Genomic DNA, 21,264 nt, shown 5'->3' with positions numbered 1-21,264 from the left:
TTTCAGGGCAGAGTAGCAAATAAAAAATTATTTCTAAATGTATCATAGCAATAATAGATTTCTAATATCTTGATTTTAGTAGATTCAGTAGCAGGTGGTGAATTATTGATTTTATTTAAATAAAATTTTCGAACGAAAACTGCATTCAATATCAGTTTCCGTGATAACCGAGAGATGGCGTTGTCTTTCGTTGTCAGAGTGGGACAACAGGCGAGCATCGCATCGCATCGGCCGACGCTGAAAAAATTGACAGTGCTGCGCGTGCCGTTGTAGCGGTAGGTTGAATTTCGTATGCTCGGTTATATCAAAATGGCGTTCAATGGAGACGGACCGCTGAATAAACGACAGAGAACGGATGTGGACTCATCTAATAACAGAGTAAGTATTCCTGTTAGCGTTACAAAAACGTTCGAAGATTCCGAAAATTAAAAAAATCCGTTTATGAGGACGGTATCTTAAGTGTCACTGCCGGGTGTTCTTTTCCAATCACTGTTTTGTATTATCTCCTGCTTATTTTGATGAATTATCAATTACTTTTTAATGTGACTGGTTATCGTTCGTTGTTAAAATGATGTGGGGTACGTTAGTTTTAACCTATAATGCGTGACAAGTGTTAGAAAGTTTTGTTTACGATATATTCCAAGTTGATAATTTAAAAGTTAATACAAAAACAGCCGGTGTTTTGACAGCTAGTGAATATCGATCTTTGAGTTTAAATATCAAGAGTTGCCACATCTTCCCAATAATATCGATACTTTCCATACAAAAATGTTTAATAATCCCGCTATTTTCGCTCCGTTCTTCTTTTAAAACGGCACATCTATTAGAGGAGTTACATCTTCATCTGCGGAGATGTGGAAGTAAGTAAATTAACTCTGTAGTCTTTGCCTTTGCATACGGAGTTTGTTTTCTAGGCAATGACCTATCAAGGCTAACAAGAATGCAATGCACTTCACGTCAGGTTGTGATTTTCTATTTTTAACACGAATGCCATCAAGTTTAAAAAAGTGTATTAAAAAGTGCGATAAATGGTTTTCAAAATTAGCAACTAAATTTATTTTTCTAAAACGTAAACAGTGCGTTTCGATGTTTCGTAACATCGTGAAGTACCTGCATGTGTAATTTTGGCTCTTAGCCAAATTTCGTGCTAAGTCCTTATCGTTTTTTTAACTACATATCTTGTACCATGCTAAAGATCATTGAGTTATATGCGATGTTTATTTGAAGTGAAATATACATATAATGGATTTCTATAAAAACATAAATAAATAAAATAAAAACTGCTTTTATAATTAATTTTTTTTGTAGTTTATTTAAGATTCATTAAAGAATAAGAATGCTTCGACGCCAAAGTTTATTATGCGACGGGAATGATTTTCACATAAAAAGGAAGAATGTATCAAATAAAATTTTAAAATCTTCTGTAGAGGCTTTTGCTGAATACAAATAATCATTCAAAAACTGGGAACGTTGTCATAATATATGTTTGTTATTATTTCAAATTGGGGTTAGTTATTTTTGCGTTGAAGTTTACCTTGATTTTACTTTGAACTTTATTTCAAATACCTTTGTGATTTATTTCTTTTCTAATGTTGTATATATCGACGAAGTTTTCTTAAAATTTAAAATGTTGATTTAAGTAGATTTGAAATTGACGTTTATGTGTGCCTGAAAATTAATCCATCTATAACTTTAAGTTCAACCGGAATTATAGGTGACGACGCTAGTGTTGAAAACTGAAAAATTATCCGAGTCCAAATCAGCACATCTAAATGGATACATTCATCAAAGTGGGAAGTCCTGGGCTTAATGAAAAGTAATCCCTTTAATTTACTGAAACAGTGATCGTAGTGGTTGAGAATTAGAAAAGCGAGGACTTGTTAAGACCGTAATGAACGAGTTTAAGCTCGTCAACAGCGTGAAAACTTTGTACGAGTATGAAAAGATTGCAATGAATGAAAGTCTGCGGGCATGAATAATACAATGGAGTTATTCTTGACCCGAGTTTTGTGGACATTTCTGTATAGTTCATATCTTCAATTCGTTTGGTTTTCGAGATATTTAGTAAATTAATTCATTACAATTTTTTAAAACGTTTTTCCATGTTCGGCGTGGAGTGATTCTGCTAAGCTTCATACCATCCTCTCTATTGATGTTATTCTTATAACGATACATTTTTCTGGTCATCCGTTGGTGGTAGTGGTTGCTCCTAGTAAGTAACTCCGGCTTATCAAATTTATTTTGTGGCATATTTTACTATCAAAATGGCATAAATGATGTTCAGGTGTATGAAAAAGATGTATTGATAGAACACCAGTGCCAGTATTTGGGAAATGTTTCAATCAGGTATAAATTCCCGTAATAAACAAATTTCTTTTTGCCCTCGTTCAATAATTTTACATTTACTTTATAGTAAAGTAACAAGATGGCTTATCTAACCAACCACATCCATTATTTTTGTTTTTTTAAGTTGTAATCATTTAAGTTCTTTCGAGCACTTTATATAATTGCCCTCTTTATTTGATGTCCTTCTTCATCACTTTTTTTCTACTTATGACTTCTTTCGGCACAATTATTCTTTAAACCTTCAGATCTCTTACGCTTTGAAGCGTTGCCGTTCCTTATTCTCCAAGTCATTTGACCATCTACTCTTTCGACTTAATTCTTGAATCATTTCCTGTTTTGCCTTCGGATAGCAACAATTATAGGGTTGCGTTCACAACGCTTACTCGATTCACCCAGGTTTAACCCTAGTCGTTCATAATGACATCCATTATTATATATGTTGTCCACATGGATGTCATTATGAACGACTAGGGTTAAACCTGGGTGAATCGAGTAAGCGTTGTGAACGCAACCTAGGGATTGTAAGTTCAAAGCTTTGACACAACAGTTGTAGCTATAGCTTGAATAGTTGGAATGTTGAAACGTTGTGATCCTGATGTGCGAGATCGCATTGTACCTGCTGTACAATTAATGTAACAAGTTGTTACAAGTGAATCTTTCACCCCACTTCTACATTTATTTTACTGGTTTTTAAACATTTTTAACTGGTGGTACCTTTTGAGCAAAAACCGGTATTTTCGGCTGTACTGTACCAGCTTCGTCTGGTACAGTGACTGATCTTGGTGTACGAGTCAAAGCTTGCCTCAAACGATCAAAGAAAATTATTATTATGAAATAGAAACTTTTGATTCAACCTGTACATTAACTAGATCCTGTTTAATTAAGTGTTTCTTGAAGAGATTTGATAATAGAAAACATAAATACCAATAGTATCTAAAAATTCCTCATTAATGGTTTTATAAATGTAAATTACAACGTGTTTTATAACTAATTATAGAGGTATTTGAACCCACGCTTTGCATGAAGCACATGCAAGAAGTAAGAATTTATAAGTTTTATCTGAATTATTCATTCGTGAAACTATATATATAAGTACAGATTTCTTTATATGTTATGTCTAGTTCAATGTTATACTTTTTTATAATTTTATTACCTTTCACAAAAAAATCTATAATTGAGAAGTTTATTCATTTGAAGAATTTATGCGTGCAATCCTAAAAATCAAAATGACTCATTCACGCGGTAGCAAACCAGACTTGAACACAAATTGGCATCAATCCAAATTTAATGTTAATACTTACCTTCAAGTTTATTGGATCTGGGTGAAATTAAATAATCCATTTGGTTTTGGTGTTAAATCTGTTGAGAAAACAAAAGTTAGCTTTTAAAATATATAGTGTCTAACGAAACAAATTGCTATAGATAGTGAAATGTGTTATCGGAAATTAATGTATAGATGGAAACGCATTAATATTGATATCACAGATCTCTATTTAATAGATGGTAATTAAATGAATGTTAAATACGTTTAATTTATTGAAGTTATTAAAATTAAATTCTTGCTTCTGGTTCCCACGGATTTTTACGGTTGAGTAGTTAAAAAGAATCCACGATGGCATCATGATTGGCCAGTCATCCAATATCCGAGGATTATAAAAAAGAGCGAAAAAGAAGCTGGTTTATTGTAGGTACAACAAAGAAATACGAACTGGTAACGCCTGGTTGTGAAAGTAAGTAAAAGGTCACCCGGTGAATGCAGCAACTGTATCACGTTGACCGTGTATTACTTTTCTTTTTACTAAGTGGGATCTTAATTGCGATTAATAATTAATATTCATACAATAAATATTAATTAAGGAACCGGAACGAAATTGATTCGTTTTTTATCTGCTATAATCTCAGATTATTCGACCTCATTTCTCCGATATTATATTATGTTATTGTCGGTGAGTAGTTATCGTACCAGGAATACCTATCATAATGCCGATAACTTTATTGATATAACACTTGAGATGCCATAAAATATTCGAACTTGATAAATCTGTATTTGTAGACTGCAATCAGAGAATAAATGTGCTTACGAGCAATTATGTTCGCTAGAAAATATTGATTTGTTTATCGCTAAGTGAAATGTTTTTTTGATATTGAGCTGTGATGCAACTAATTTTAAATTAAAGTAATACAGTTTTCATGTAATTTAAAATTGTGATAACACACTGGATAAAATTATGTAATGTTCTAACTTTATTTAATTTCTTTAAGTGTTTATTTTTCGATGTTTATCTAATGCAACTGTATCCCTGGGCTGGCCAGACTTGTAAAGTAAAACGTTCGGGTAACATTTTGATCTAATTTTAGATGCATTTTTAGTGTTTTAAGCGCAAAGGTACGGCTCGATCACGTGGCTGTCAATCACTGCGACTAAATTAGAGTGTTATATATAGCCCGGCGGACCTTTGCATATTCGAGATGCAATTAGTCACTTTAATGACCAGAAAATTACTTTTCGCTTGCGAGCTTTTGCAAGGATCAACCTTGTCCAGTGGCAACAACTTTAGACGTTCCCTGTGACAGTTGATGCATTCTAAAGAAGTTTGATGTTTCTTAAAAGTTCCTCGCAGGTGTTGTTATGCTGGTTTAACGATAATTGGTCGACTTTAACCGGATCATTTATCATTGTTGAGAATTCTTGATTTATTTACTTAAATACCTTGGCAACATAACCATTTTTTAAAATTTTTGATATTAATAAAATTTCTCTCAACATTATTACTTTTCTAAGAAGTGAATAAAGTAGTACATCTCACATCATTCAAGAAGTTATCGATGAATGAGTCTTACGTAAGTAGCTAAAAAGGTAGAGTTAGTAATTAAACCTGACGTGAGTAAACCGCAACTCGATTAGCGGTTGTGTGAGTTTTATTAGGGGTTACTTGATCTTAAAATAGTTTGCATTGCAAACATGTTTACATACAAGTATTTAATTATTGTCCCTTTTCCGTAAGAATTTTTTTTTATATACTTAATATATATTTTTGTTTTAGGTTCATACCAGTAATTATGCAACAGAAGAACCTCGTAGGAAACGACAAGAAGAATCTAAGCCAAATCATGTGTTACTATTTACTATCATCAATCCAATGTATCCCATTACTGTGGTAAGTAATCTCTTTAAAAATAAGGAAATCAATTAAATAACTTTAAAGGATAACTTAAATAAATTATAACGGTGAGTATAAGGATTAGATATAATCCCAAAACAAGTTGTCACATATTTTAAAAGCTATGCAAGTTACTATTTATCTTTTAATCGTGTTGTACAGAAATGAGGCGATTATAGTTCTAATAACGAAACCTTAACCTTTTCAAATACCACATCGTGCGAATTTACGGTGACTCATGAATGTTAGTAGATCGCTCGGCTATGACAAAAATCGAAAGCATGAAAATCAACCGGTTAATTACGATTTTCTGATTACTAATAGAAAATATCGTAACGGATATTAAGAAATATTTGGTAATTTATAAATCGTTTTGATTTGGTTAGTGTTAGTACCAACTACGTGTTAACAAAGAAACAATTCTATTTTATAATACCAGTTTATTTGAAGATGATTCTATTGCTGCCATCTTCTTGCATCTTATAGATAAATCAGATAGCAAATGAAGATGTTTGCCCTTTTCCAAGTCATTTACAAATCCATCCGTTCGGTATTAAGAATGTCGTAAGTAGAACCCTAAGTAGAATCGCTTAACTTAAACTATCTAAGAAGTCTTTTAAACTCCTCTCATATGTCGCATAAACGTGCCGTTCAGAGTTGATAATTTCATTTTGTACTCACAGTTGTGTTTATTTGAGGTTACAAATGTATTCGTAACAATAAGTTTTCAAATCAAAGTATTTTTCAAACCGCAATGGAAGTACTAAATAGCTACGTGGTCTGAGTTTCAATGTTTGCAGTTCCATGTATTGCCATCTTCGTATTTTGGGTATTTTCATTTCTTCCATTATTTTTGAACCAAATGAAAACCGCCATTGAATTCTGTTAATGCAAATTTTAGTATTTTCATATTTTATTTTAAAATAATTTTTCAGCTTATCGATTTACCTTTTGAAATATACATATAAATTGAAATACTGCAACCATCGGTAATTAACATTCGCAATTCGTACGTAATACTTAAAGGTTTTCAAATGTCGTTCTTTTTCTTAATGGTTCGCCGTCACAAACACTCGCTAGAGTTTCTCTATAGAAACCTTTAATGGAACGACCATGAAAAGCGTCATAACTAATTCATCAAGGGTCGTGCCGTTGCAGTCTGGTCGTATTGGTCATAGAACAGTATTTTTGAAAAGGACCTAGAAGCCGCGCTGCACGGTTATATAATCGCACCATGTTGTTTTTACGCCTGCGACCTATATGGATACAGAACCGAAACGGGAAGAAGAAAAATGATACTATTGCTTGACGGGATTCTTCCTCCTTGGATGTTTTCTTTTCATTGAGCTTTAAGGTTATTTAAGAGAAATACGGTTGTCCAAGTACGAGAAAGGTGTTACGTGTACGTGCTTTGCTTTTGAGGGGCCTTATTTTTCTCGAATAAGACGCCCAACGATGTTGCACACAAGTAGACAAGATTTTTCTAGAACAAAGGAGGTACTAATCCGTACGAAGAGTGTTTATTTTAGTACAAATTTCAGTTGTAAATATTATTGTAAATATTTATGTAACTATTTAATGTTATTAAATTTATAATTATATATAGAAAATATATATATACAAATAAGTGGATTTTGAAATTATAAATTTATGCTGAAATGTGCAATATGTTGCGGTTTATGTTATGCTTACTTGTTTTCCCACACATTCATAATAATTTATTTTACCTTTTCAATTTAAATTATTTGACCGCGAATGTAATAATTGCGATCATATTCAACGAAAACTAATAAAGTTTCGACGATTTTCAAATAGCTGTAATTAAAATGAATTCCATCGAAATTTCATAAAGGACTAACATTATTTTATACGTGTTGTAGTCTATTTTATAGAATTGTAATTTTAATTTGACCCAATTACCCTAAGTACAAATCGGGTTTGTTCTGACTGAATCACAAGCGGACGAGGAATTTATGTTATTGTACGCGATCCGTGATTAAATCGAATTACACACCTTTTCCTGACTGGTTGCAGTATAATTTTCTTGAAACGATTTTCCCGGCTATAATTGCTCGTCGCTACTTTGACTTTTTATGTTACAACTACCTCCCGTTCGTTAACTCTAACAACCAACCAGTGTTTATTTTAAATGAGACTCGCAACCCCCGGCTTTGTAGAAATAGTCTCACTAATACCTGCTATTGTCTCGAATTTATTGCAAACTCAAGGGATTCCAAAAAGAGCAAAAGTTTTTTTATAGTAAAAAATATATCTCTTTTATTTTGATGGTGAAAATTAAATTTATTTTCATATTTCTAGTACAAAAATGAATAATTGTTTTCGTCGACATGCATAGGTTTCATTAGCATTATGGCTTCTTGCGTTTGAAGTAACGCGTGTAACAAGAAATGAAATGAAATTGAAATCCATTGCATGTACATCAACAAAAACGCTTGTTAAATGTTCAAGGTAAATACACGAGGCACTTTAATGTCCATGAAAGCAATATACGAGGTTGGGCTCCCGCGGACAGCTACGTTAGCCGTAAATACTCAAGCATGTAGTTTTGTAAGAGTGCAATGCTAAGTAAAATGGTGTCAGGTGTAACTGGTGCTATATTTACTGCGACACCTTCATTACATTAAGACAAGTAATTGATAACGGACCTACACATTATCGTACCTTGATGTAGTAGCATTACGAAGATTTATGCGCCTAATTACAAGACGTTTCACTTGAACGTGGTGGAGCTTTTATGTTCGTATTAAATAAAATTTTATAATTGTATGATATGGTCTTTACTGATTGTTGGTGGTAATAAGGTGATCTAAAAGCGAAAAGGTGGGTCAAAAGTAGGTGTGGTTGTCCTAGATTACTTTTTTTTTGCTGTTGTTTTTATTTATTGATATTTATTGCAGTTGTTTGATTAATTTACAAAAATTTATTTTTAGTTTTTATGTGATGTCGTTTTTTTCTTTTTGAACGCCAATATCTCAAGGATTTTGATTTGAAATATCATACGTCGGAAGTTTTATTAAAGCGTTGGGGTGCTCGAAGACGATGAGCAGGTTAAGTATATCTCCAGAAGCCTTTATCGTAAAGCTTCCATAGAACATGTTCTTGGAAATTGCCTTTTGGATATATGTTGGTACTTATAAGGAAACGATCCCCGATATTTTATTGATTTTTATTCGTAATGGAATGTTGTGGCTATTTTTTTAATTGGAGTATATTTTTTAAAACAAATAAAAATTTCAACGGGAAATTAAAACATAAGGAAACGTTAATCTATTAAGACATGAGCTTCAAAGTAACAAGTTAACCTCTTGACAGTTTCTGTAAAGTTTGAATTGAAAATGTAACAACATGCGCAGTCTTCTTGGTACGTTGAAAATAGATGAGCACGGGCACATCACCATGTAATTCCGTGGTAAATATAACTTAACGCCGTTGGTAATCCGACACCTCCTCGAAAGTTAATTATGTCACTTAGACTAATCAGAGATTGGCTAATTTTAATTACCATCACGGTTACCGTCTTGTGGTAATTCAGTTAAACGAGTAGGCTATATGAAATTACACCACCGATTTTCCAGCTTATAAATTACCTTGCTTAATTAGTGCTCACACAGAAATATCCGTCGCACGATCTCGAGTTCGTTTTTTTAGGACACTCTTATTTATCGCCCTCAATTTTACGCAGTTATCATGCAGATTAATGGCACTCCCTGTTTTAATAATTTGAAGTTTTGCGCGTTACCGGATCGTTATCGTTGATTTAAGAACGTTAATTAACAAGTGACGAAGCATTTTTCTTAAAATTTTTATCTACAAAAATTATAAAATTTGTTTCGATACTTGATAGTGTATCAAGTTAAGTGGTATTTTAGTTTTCTTAATTGATTTTATCGATTTGTATTTTTGTCACTAACTTATTAGTCTCTTAAAAAACGTTTAGTGTTGAAATGTAATTCTTACTAAAACAGGGTTACTATAAATAGTTTCGGCTCGATATCAAGGAAGAAAAATATTTTTGTAGCTCGCGTAGTTTGTGAATCGGTCACACTACGACATGACGTGATACATCACGGCCGCTCTTACTATACATTTGAACATGGATTGTGGTCTGTATGGATATTTATGTTTAGGATGTGTGGTTGTGTCATGTCAAATCATGCTTTTAGCGCATGACACCTGTTTCTAACAGATCCGACCGAGTCGAGGTACAGATTTCAAATTTAATGTTTTCGAATGTCTATTTTAGATATCACTCAAGTTTGTGTTATGTGTCACATCTTTCACAATATCCTTGATTGAATCCATGTTATCTTATGTTACCTACCTAATTTCAACATAAAGACGGTGTTTCAAAACATATTGTATCAATCATGTTGTCGCTCTCATATGTTAATAACGGTAAAATAGCGTGACTAAAAACGTGCCGTATTTTTTAAGTGTCGCCATGTAGTTGTTAGTTAGCTAACATGTACCTAATTACACCTTCTTCCGTAACTCCATACATTTATGGATCGTACTGTACATCAAGTTCAAGTTGTTGCTTGAATTCGTTTGGAAGTGGTGACATTTCGGAAATATAGAGCAAGTAGTTACACCAGCGCGATATATGCATGAAATTTATGCTGGGGCTTAAATATGAAACATGCATGCAACCTGACACTGATATTAGTTTACGGAGCCCGCCATGTGAAACATATCGTTCGTTCGTTTATGTAAAATTTAATCCCAAAGATGCCCTGTCAGAAAACGTTGCTATTTGTCGTGGCTAAATACGTTGAGGGAATGTTTAACCTCCAAAAGAGATAGTGACGAATGAAGAGGGATATAACCGACCTTCCTTTTCGAGTTCCTTGGGGATTGTGTAATATTTGTTTGGATGGAATTCGTATGAAAGTCGCATTTCTCCATTCGATTCTTACAATCTACCAAGAAAACATATTTTTGGAGGGGTTTAGAATAGCGTCTCTCATGTTTTCATACTTTCAGCTTATATCAGCATGTTATACCTCTAATAACAAACTGTTCGATGTTTCACTATAAAAAAATAACTTTCGAAACAATGTTACACCCGTTCTAATAATAAATATTTTGATTTCTATTATAAAATATAAATCGCTCTATGCTTAACAAAAATGTACTATATAAACTACACAAGCCTCAAAACTAAATATTTATGATTTTACACTATCGTAATCGACATTTTCATACTAAGAATCCAGGATGCAAGATTCTCATTAGTGACGTGTTTGAGAAAACTCCCAAACTCACTTTCAAACATTATCAAATAAATTTGGCCCTAATTCTGCGCAGGTGAAGCATAGATTGATTCATTATAAATACCAGTTCAAAATTGCCGTAATACATCACGGGACCAAAATAAACTTTCTATTAGTAATACGTCGTTGACGCGACGTTGTTTACCCAGTACAACTTGTCTATCGAGGTTGACGTACGTTCTTGTAAACGCTAATTGAAACATGGCTTCACGTTAGAAACGAGAAGCCTTTTGTTCCTGTTCATTGTCTGTGCGTGGTATAGATCAAAGCAAAGGAGATGTTAACTTTGTAGCAGCGTACGAGAGAGAAAACTTTGTTTGCAACTTTTGTTAGGATTATAAACTAATCTGTACTAGTATGTAGTTATATTTATGAAGTATGTGACAAACAAGGTTATTTAAAAGGAATGACCCGATTTTATGAAGATATCAATAATCTAAGAAAATAAAACAAATATACGTTATTAATTCTTTAATTTGTTTTTGTTACAGGATGTTCTTCACACTATTTGCCAATCCAGTGGGCAAGTTTTGCGAATCGTCATATTCAAAAAGAACGGCGTCCAAGCTATGGTGGAATATCCTTTTAATGCAATTACTTTTACTTAACTGTTTGCATACAATCAATACTTTTAAATCAATAACTAACGGCAGGTTAATGCTACATTATAGTCATTGTACATGTCGTTTATTACAATTTTTCAAAATTTGGTATTTAACAATATCATGCTTAAAGCTTGGGAGAAGAAAGCTTATTTCTTCTCCTAATTTTTATTACTGATGCACGGTTCAATTTTGAATTTACCAAGTTTCAACCCAACTAGTTTCCTTAATGATTACGTACGTTTGACAGTGTGGAAGCAGCAATTCGAGCGAAAGACACACTAAATGGGGCCGACATATACTCCGGGTGCTGTACATTGAAGATAGACTTCGCTAAGGTGAGTGCCAACAGGTGTCCTTGTTTTTTGTCGCGTACTTTTGGCACGTATTCCGCCAAATGGCAGTGTCGCGTCAATGCATTCGTCGCCATACCGCATCTTATATCATCGCTAACTGGCGGATCTGATCGTAGGGCACGTCCCAAAGGCTGGATTTATCGGCAGGGGCTGCGCCGCGGCAGCGCAATAAATTCAATTAAATTACAATTGCCAACTGACCGAGGACAACCGTAGTCCAGGTTCAAACAAACGAGAACGTTCCATTTTAATTTTAGAAGTAGTGGCGCATATTGGTGCCACTATCGTTTCTGTACGCCCATTGTTCCTGCTAATTGAAATTGCGAAACCGTCTTTGCATCGATATCGCATTCGGAGCTTTTTTTATGCGGGAAGAGGGCGTTCGATGGCGCGATCTAAAGTGTGACTAACCTACCGTAACGTTTTCCTTGTTGTGGGCGACTATAGCTTATGGGATACGTGTGTGTACATCCGTTCATTAGAAAAAAATCTGGATCCGCGCCAGCTTTTTGCAACGCTAGCTAAACCGCGTCTTTTTATATAGGTTTGTTTGTTAAAAGCGGAATGCTTTTAGGCCCCTATATCTGCTCACACAATAGCTGTTCTAAAATTTGGCGGTAATTCGTACCTTTAACAATAAAAGAAAATAACTGAACCTCATTTTTGCTGTTTTCTCACAACATAGTTTCCATGATTTCGTTGCCTTTAAAAATATTTTCTCGTGAAATATATAAATACTTCTGTTTTGCAGTTTCCGAAAAAATTGAATATTTTCTATGTATGTGGAGTTGACTCTTTCAGTCCAGGTTTTAAACACGATGATATATAATTGCAAATAACTGAATTTCCACTTCTATGCTTTCATTATTTTTTTGTATTTATGTAATTTTGATATATAGACTGGGAAATTTGGCATCTCATCTAAGTATACACCACGATAAATTTCAATTATTGGTAAAAGCAGATTACTTGTGGTTTCTGTTGCATGTTAACCTTCACGATATCGATGCATACCATATATCTCGTGAAAGTCTTCGCTCGATTCCGACATTTTCTGATGAGGTAACCTATTAGATTAATGCTTTTGGTGAAATGTTACATAAGTGAACTTTGGCCGTACCGGCAGAACTCTCCGTTATTTCGAAATTTATCCTCACGAATCGTTATTTACCAGTATTGAATCGTTTTGCTCTGCCGAGTAATGTAACGCTTTTTTTGTACACCTCGGCTGCGTTGCAATTGGTTTATCGTGGCAATTTACGCATAATGGAAAAAATTGAATTACGCGATGAATTACAATTTATCGTGATTAACAAAGGGAACCCAATATTAGATAATAAATTGAAATATAAATTGAACAATAATTAAATTATGGTAAATTGAAAGAATTAATTTTTTTTTTAAACGATAAAACATAATTGGGGTATATATTGTAATATTAAGAGTGTATAATGTATCCAACAGGTGTTCTATTTAATAAACTTGACATTTGTACCTGGAATTTCAATTTTACAATCAACTTTTAAATCACCTTGTACGTTTGCAGTTTTATTCAAAAAAGTGCCCTAGAATTTCACCTGCGAAATATTTGCGGTCGTAGTTATTTACGTTCCAACCAGTGGTATGCAAATATCATCTCGGAAACCGCGTGGTGAAATATTTTTATGGAAAAGTCCTGAAAGGTGAATTTATATTTTCGGCACGATCGTGACTTGCTCGCGATGTCTCCCGAGAGCCGTAAACGATCTTAAAGGAGAGTGCACATCCACGGCTCCGTAAAATCGTTTGTGAGCAATTAGATATGTCTTTGGGGACGGTTAATGTCATAAACGTGCATGCGTTTAAACGCGTACCAACAGGAAAAACTTGTCGGTAACGCACTTCGGCTTCTTAACTACCGTTCCTTTGTTGGTACAAATGACGCAGAGTAGTATGTTTCTTTTTAATGTAACTGTAGTAGTTTGCTTAGCATTTCACGTTTCCAGTGTCAACTGCTATACCTTCCTGTAATTTGTTAGACCTTTGAACTTCTAAAAGTCATTACTAGGGCTTCACAGTTCGTTTCAACTTGAAACCTTTAACTGAAGTGTTCAAATATTTAATTATATTCAATGTTTCTGAGGTAAAAGCATTTGCAAAGGGTACCAATTTGTTTATGGTTGAGAGATGAAACCTCAACGAGTCATTTACATTAGAAAATAATTTAATGTAATTAAATAATATTAATTTTTCAGTTCTATGTTTATGTTTTTAACAATAATTTTATAAAATTATTATCTGAATATTCTTTTTAGACTAGTTTTTTCGTGTTTAGACTCCACGAACAATTTCGTGTAATTGTATCGTGACCAAAATGAAATTACTCGAGAATAGAGAAATTTACGATTGATTATTTAAGATAAATTGCTGCATGGTTTGCGGTGCTGTAGCGACCTCACCTTTAGGTCAGCGTTATTTCTGTGTTTCCAGGAAACTATATTGATTTTATAACTTGAGATTAAATGTAACAGAACCTTATATTTTTAAAGTATTTTATTATTACTACTTTAATACGAATTTTATCATACAATTTTTTCCCGTGTCACTAATTGAAGTTGTTTTATTTTGACTGTGTGCCAACTGTTTGTTGTTTGCACGTATAGCATTCAACAGTTAATATTTTTGTGTCATTTTTCTTTGCTATGTTGCGTCGTGATACATTCAAAACATTGAATTTGATTCCAAGTAAAAATTCAAGGAACTGATTTCATTTATGGAATAACTTAATATGTTTATAACTGTTTTTAAACGTTTATGATGTCAAGGTTAGCGGTAGCAGCATTTCACGTCCCAATAATTTCTTATTATATGGGTTCGTGGCGCCGAAGCCAGTTTTGGTTTAAAATTCATAAGATGCGGGTTTCGCTGGTTTAATCTCCTGCTTACTGTGCTGTAAAATACATGTTGGCATTGAATAACGGGAGATAAATGGACTTTTCTCCTTTAAGAAGGCTGGCGACGTGAATTAAATAAAATAATAGTTATAAAAAAGTAATTTTTTAATTCAAAATCAATCAATCAAAATATAATTATTGTCAGAAAAAAAATTAAAAATGGTTCAGACGTAATAATTATTGCTTTGCTGGTTACCAACTTCTGAAATGACTGATCTGAAAAATCAATTGGTGTCACAAAGATACAAAAAAGTAAATTATGATTCCACGATTCGATCGTTAAACTCATCAGAAATAAGTAAATATTTTAAATTCCTATATGGCAAGGAATTAAGTAAAAGCATAGCATAAATTTTATTATAACAGTGATATAGAAAACAAAAGTATTAATTATTTAAAGACTCGACGAGGTCTGAAAGAATTCCCCCGTTAATTTTCCAAGTCGTAATAATACAGAGGACTTTTTGAATTGCGCTGGGAGAATGTGTCGTATATACGTGCGTGACTAGCGATGGCTTATTTTTAAATTAAATAATTTGGAGACCGTGAAATTAGTGGCAGCAACGCGTGCTGTTCGCCCTAATCGCGCAACGATCTTTAACACGGACGTTTGCCGTGGACTCACGCTTGTTGTTGCGAATTATTGCCTGCTGTTTTCTTCCGATTCGATCGACTACAAGGTCAACGGTAAACGACTACATTTGCATAATAGGATTGTTGACCCGATGCGTAAATGGCCTGTGCACTTTTTCCCTAACTGTTGCATGGTACCTGTTGATATATAATTCTCTTATAATATATATAAAACTATAGAATATTACCAAAAAGTGAAATAAATTATTAGACGATAAATAATAACAATAAATATGAAAAGAAATTTATCTTGTCAGTTAACATTAATTGTGAAATATCCCAGCCCATCATTTTCATCCAAACCAACGTTAATTGTACTAAAGCACGAAATGTGAATATTTATCTAAATATACTTGGTTTTACTTGTCTTATGTTTTGATATAAAAAATTCTATTTCTTTATTTATCTTCTTGTACATCTATTCATGTTGATAGAGGGTTGATGCATTGTGGTAATTGTTCCGTCTTGTGACACCATGCGCCTACATGACACAGATTGCCGCACATTCCTTGGCAATAGAACATTTGCGCTAGCTATTTTGGCCGTACACGACTTATTAGACGATGCTTTGCGGATGTTTTACCAAGGATGGTTCTCGTTAATGGTAATGATAGCACTAGCAAATCATCGCGTTCCCAACTGACACTCGTAATTTATAGTATTGTGTGAACAGGAATATAAATCTATGTATGTGAATCATTATGATAGGACTGTTGGAGATGCTGCAAAATATTTCTGTCCGTCGCGTTGGCCAACTGGAACGAATTACTTCCGCGGGAAAATAAAATACACATTAGTACAAGCATTATATATAAAAAAAGTTGTATGTGACATAAATAAAACACAAACCCGAAATATTGCTCTGTGTTCTTCTTGGATGCACACCAAATAATTAAATAGAAACGTCCAACAAATTTTTACTCCGAATTAGTCCTCTTGATGACATCCGTTTTCTAGATTTAGCTCTAATTAATTTTAGAATCATCAACATCATTAGACTGTTTTGTGTTAATAATTACTATTAATTGTTGAAATTTTTTGATAATCAAAAAACTTAAAATTAGTGAACACATCATAAACTACGATCGTTACTGAGTTTGGGGGCGATGTGGGTAGATAAATATCTATTTTGGGATAATCAATACATGATTAAAATTTAAATTGTCTGTATAGGCGGAGTACCTTGTTATGGTTAAGAATAATTTGAGTGTGGTTATCGATTCCTGTTTTTCAAATTGTTGGTTTGCAGCTTGTGGTTGGTTAAACCCAAATTATGATGGACCATATTTGGATACGTATGTGTGCTCATAACACCCACACAGATAAAAAATATGGCTAAGCAAACTTTGCGAAACTATCTAAGTTCTTAATATTTAGAGAATAATAAAAAATATTTTAATCACATTTTATAACGGCAACAAAAAAACTTGATATTCGCAATCCCAGTATATGGAGACATTCAACTGTTGTTAGATAAAGCACGAATAATATTGTTATGTCATGGATCAACAAGTAGCAGAGTGTCAAACAGAATACATTTACTACACTTCGTTTGAAGTTCAAATTAAAGATCAGATAGATTTTAAATTAAAGAATTGTTGAAAGAAGAAAACAAAGTTATTTTTAGTTAGGAACGTGAAGACGTGAAAATCGAAGAAAGAACACAAACATTGAGAATGTGAGGAAAAAAATAAACAAACAAAGACATGAAACGCACTAAAACACAACCTTAATGATTCCATTTCAATTATAATAACGCAATTTCTAATCAACGCGCAAATGCGATGATAAATATGAAGTTGGAAGGTCGAATTGTAGTAATGCGATCTATGCGTCTTTAAACAACAGCCAACAATAGAAGTAAGACGACGCTTTGTTGTAAGATATGAAAGGTGTTTTAAAAGCTGATTCTTTTATCGTTTATCTTTTCGTTACGATTACTTTGTTATGATTTTATGCCGTTGTTATATTACGCGTGTTATATTATAGCGTTACATAACTTATTCTTATTCAATTTCTGCTGTATACGTAAGACTCTTATTATAAAATAAAACACTACCTTATTGAAACTACGATACTTTGTAAAATTCAACGAAAGTCTTGCCATCAGTTATTCTGATATCTTAGCTTTTCTGCATTTGTCAATATTATACACGCTATAGCTGCCAGCTACGAACGGTTTATACTTTAATTAATCCACTTTTATCTTTTGAAGGGTTGATTTGTTTTCGGTTCACTCAGTCCGATCATACTTTTGAATAATGCTTCATAATATCTTTCTTTAATGTTTTTTGTACATATAATTTTTAAAAAATGATCCGGGAATCTCGTGTTGTTTGTTGTACTAAATAAAGCTTAACGGTGGTATCATTAACGTCGTCATCAATCTTGTTATTGTCTGTCAATCTCGAACACGTATCCACAACACACGTAAGTCGCTTATCATGGTTTGTTATCCTATCGATGTTAATTAATAGTTCAATGAGGAGGCCATCATGTTCGGTGTTCGGGTATATAACAGCAAGTATTAATAGGATTTGGTAAATCTTCGTGATGAAACTACCGTGATGATTTGTTTTCTTAGTAGATAACAAAATAGTAAATCAATAACTTATTTAAAAGCATTTGGGAAATTTATACCTGCATAATAGATTTGCTGAATAGATACTTCCGAAATCGTTAATCATATATGCAAATCTCGATGAGGTTAGATATGTGTTGACCGGATTAACCACGTCCTCGACTCGACGATCGATAGCATTTTCTTGCTTGCGATGCACTCGGCTCTTAAATGTTGACTTTTCTATGCTTAACATGTAAAATGGTAACTTTAACCCGATCGCGACGTTATACTCGGAGTGACGGTTTTCTAAGCACGTCAATCTGATAGCGGTGCGCTTATAACGTATACGCAGATACCATCTTTCCACGTAGAGACATTGATTCTAATGAGTTTCAATGCGTTTTTGTCCGCTTTGCTGCACGCTCTTACCAATTAGAGCGAGCTATTTTGAGTGAAAACGCTGGAAATGAATAAAACATTTTTGATGTGTTTGTTGCAATATTTTAGTTTATTATGTGAAATTCTAGTTATTATTGGGAATGTTTATATCGTGTATGTATTGATCGATTTGGTTAAAAACAGGACAAGCTCGTTGTCAAATGTAGTATGAATGCAGAAATTGAAATCTAATATTGAATGTTGGCGGCAATCCGCGGTTCCCGGTTTTATGTTCAACGAAGTTGGAATTCAATAGTAAATTGCGTCGAATCTCCTCCGGGTACATTAATCAAATTAGATTGGCGACACGTAAAGCACTTAATAGAATTGAGCGGTCATTTTGGAATGCTATTTTAGATATCATGATAGGGTTGATAAATGTGCAATTAAATAATTTGTAATTTTTAATATATAAAAAATGTAAATTATAAATCAAGGAACATGTTAAGAACAACGTTAAAAAGGAAGAATATTGTTTGAAAATTGTTATTTTACTGATTACGTCTTTCAATTAATTTAATTACTTCTCAAAGTAATAGGAAACAGGTTGTTTACAAACACGCAAGTTTAATTCTTACTATGGTTAGAAAGAGACGAAGAAGTAAATTACACCATCGTTATAGTAATAATTGAACAGGACTTTAAACAACATCCTTCGTTCTAAGTTGACATCAATTGAATTTGTAATCAACTTGTATACCTACAAATAATTTTATTTCATATCTTTTCACTTATTTCTGAGTTTTTACTAAAAAAGCAAATAAATTCATTTGTGCACGAATATGAAAGGATCTGAATTGTTTGCTGTTCTTTCTTGCCACGTTAATGTGGACTTAAACCTAATCGTTCGGGGAATATCTTCAAAGCACTCGAATGAAACGTCGTTCCAGATGCGTTTTAAATCATGTTTGTCAGTTATTGCCGACGTAAAATTAGTATTTGTGTGGGTTGGGATTACGTGGAGGAATTCCGTGAAAAAGACTTTTGTAACAGATTGAACAAACAATGCTTTTGCCGTGCTTAAAAGTGAGTGTTTTTAGCGATCTCTTCCAAAAAACAGCCTAGCTTAGTTTACAACTTTAACGGTGCATACGCGAGTTAGTTTGCGTCCATGTTATCTAGAGCAAACTAGCAATACAAGCGCTTTGCAGTAGATTTGGGGATTCATTGTAGGAAAGAGGATAAAGACAAACCGGCGGAGAGAGGAACTATTCCTGCAATGCAACCATTGCTTCTAAAGGCTTTACTATGCCGCGACCTTTGTCTAACTTGTAAATATTTTAGGAGACATTAACGAACTCGCGTGCAGCGGTGTCCGGAATAAATCTCTCTCTTACACTGAATGCATTATGTATCTGCTCACATACGATGGAACTTGTTGCGAAGTTGTTTTCTCGTGACACTTTTCTTTTAGTAAGTTCGCGTAGTACTGCATTTGAAATAAATATTTTACGTTGAATCGTTCCATTTCAAACAAACTTCAAAAAGCATATCTACTATTTCTTATTTACTATTTTTGTGTAGTTTCAATAATCGATAGATATTATGTATTATAAACCTTTAAACAAATAAATGAACATGAATGAACAAATCTGTGCCATTCTCCTTTATCCAATGCCAGTTCTTCTTGTTTTCCCTTCTTTTTAAGAATTTTACTTATCGTTTTTAGATACATATTATTTGTTATCAAAACCTTAAATTTGACTAAAGATTCTGTAGGATTTCTGATTTTCCATTAAAGATGGTTGAAATGGAAAAGATTTTGGCTATAAACCCTTTCTCTTACATAAGCGATTTGAAAGGTTAATAGGATAGAATATGGAATTCACGATGGAAAAATGTGTAACCTCCTTCGATATTTATGCCAAGTCGTCCAGTGAAGCGTAAAATCAAATTTTATCCAATTTTCACGTAATCTTAGTAACTTTCCCGTTAGATTATGGTCTACCCCGCTGGACTAAACTGTTCAATCTGTCCCGTTGCTTTGACTCAGCGTTACGTTAAAAGTAACGTTAATTAACTTTTTAAAAGGGAATATATCTAACACAGAAATAACTTGAATGTTCAAAATGTAAATCTTGCAGATATTATTAATTTTAATTATAAAAACAGAAACAATAATTTCTCGTAAATATTTGCCAGGTTATATTTTACTCACACCCCATATTTTCGGCAGTATGTAACGGTAGTGGTCGTAAACTAGGTGTTATTACTCGCCGTAAGTCGTTAAAACGTAATAAAATATATCACTTTTCACCTGTGTCTACGATGCGATGTAGTGCAATGTATCAAACTATTTAATATCTCACCATGATGGTATTTTATTACTTGTATGGCGGTGATTTAATCAAAATAATTTGTTAAATATTTACAAAATTTTAGTTACATACCAATTAATGTGTAAGCTCTTTTACTTTTAATTGATAAAGTTTTATAAATTAAATTAATCGCTTGATTAAACGTTGTAATTAGTTTTGTAAGAAAAGTTATTAAAATCGTGAGATAACAGCTTTTTAAACTGAAAATTTATGAACTTTCTAATAATCATTATCGGTGGTAGTATTTACTTATCTGACTAATTAAAGTTTTTAAGTAGGGATTCCAAGATTCAATTAACTCTTAATTAGTATAAAAAAAATCGTCCTGCTGGGGATTAGTGCTTGTAGGACCGTTCAATTTAATTTATAATTAAAATTTTGATTTTATTGTCACATTTAAAGTACATAAAATGTTAGATTTGTGCCGATAACATTGTATCTTTTATAAACAGTGCAAGTTACCAAGTTGGTATTAATACCTCAATACATTTTCATAAATTATAAATTGCGTATATTTGTTTAAGCTAAACCAATCTCGAATTACCTTCCTCAGCTGGCATGTGCTTCACTACATCATAATGTGTTTACGATTGATGTGCTATATTTAAACCGCATAATGC

General features: G+C 33.1%; 1 protein-coding gene across 3 annotated transcripts in view; it reads left to right on the top strand.

The window, feature by feature from the left end:
• Positions 1–241: 241 nt before the first annotated feature.
• Positions 242–21,264, top strand: part of LOC111427531 (heterogeneous nuclear ribonucleoprotein L) — an 80,769-nt gene continuing 59,746 nt past the window's right edge. For all 3 annotated transcript variants that reach the window (XR_011639603.1, XM_023062722.2, XM_071193970.1), the window contains exons 1-4: positions 242–378; positions 5,391–5,504; positions 11,293–11,378; positions 11,645–11,741. Coding sequence is in view for 2 of the 3 variants with exons in the window: in XM_023062722.2 (XP_022918490.1) it covers positions 292–378; positions 5,391–5,504; positions 11,293–11,378; positions 11,645–11,741 (384 nt within the window). In the remaining variant the exon portion in view is untranslated. The remainder of the gene's footprint in view (positions 379–5,390; positions 5,505–11,292; positions 11,379–11,644; positions 11,742–21,264) is intronic.

The sequence above is a fragment of the Onthophagus taurus genome, chromosome 2 (assembly GCF_036711975.1).
Source record: "Onthophagus taurus isolate NC chromosome 2, IU_Otau_3.0, whole genome shotgun sequence".
NCBI lineage: Eukaryota > Metazoa > Arthropoda > Insecta > Coleoptera > Scarabaeidae > Onthophagus > Onthophagus taurus.
The sequence above is the reverse complement of the archived record's forward strand: the minus strand, read 5'-3'. Positions and strand labels throughout refer to the sequence as shown.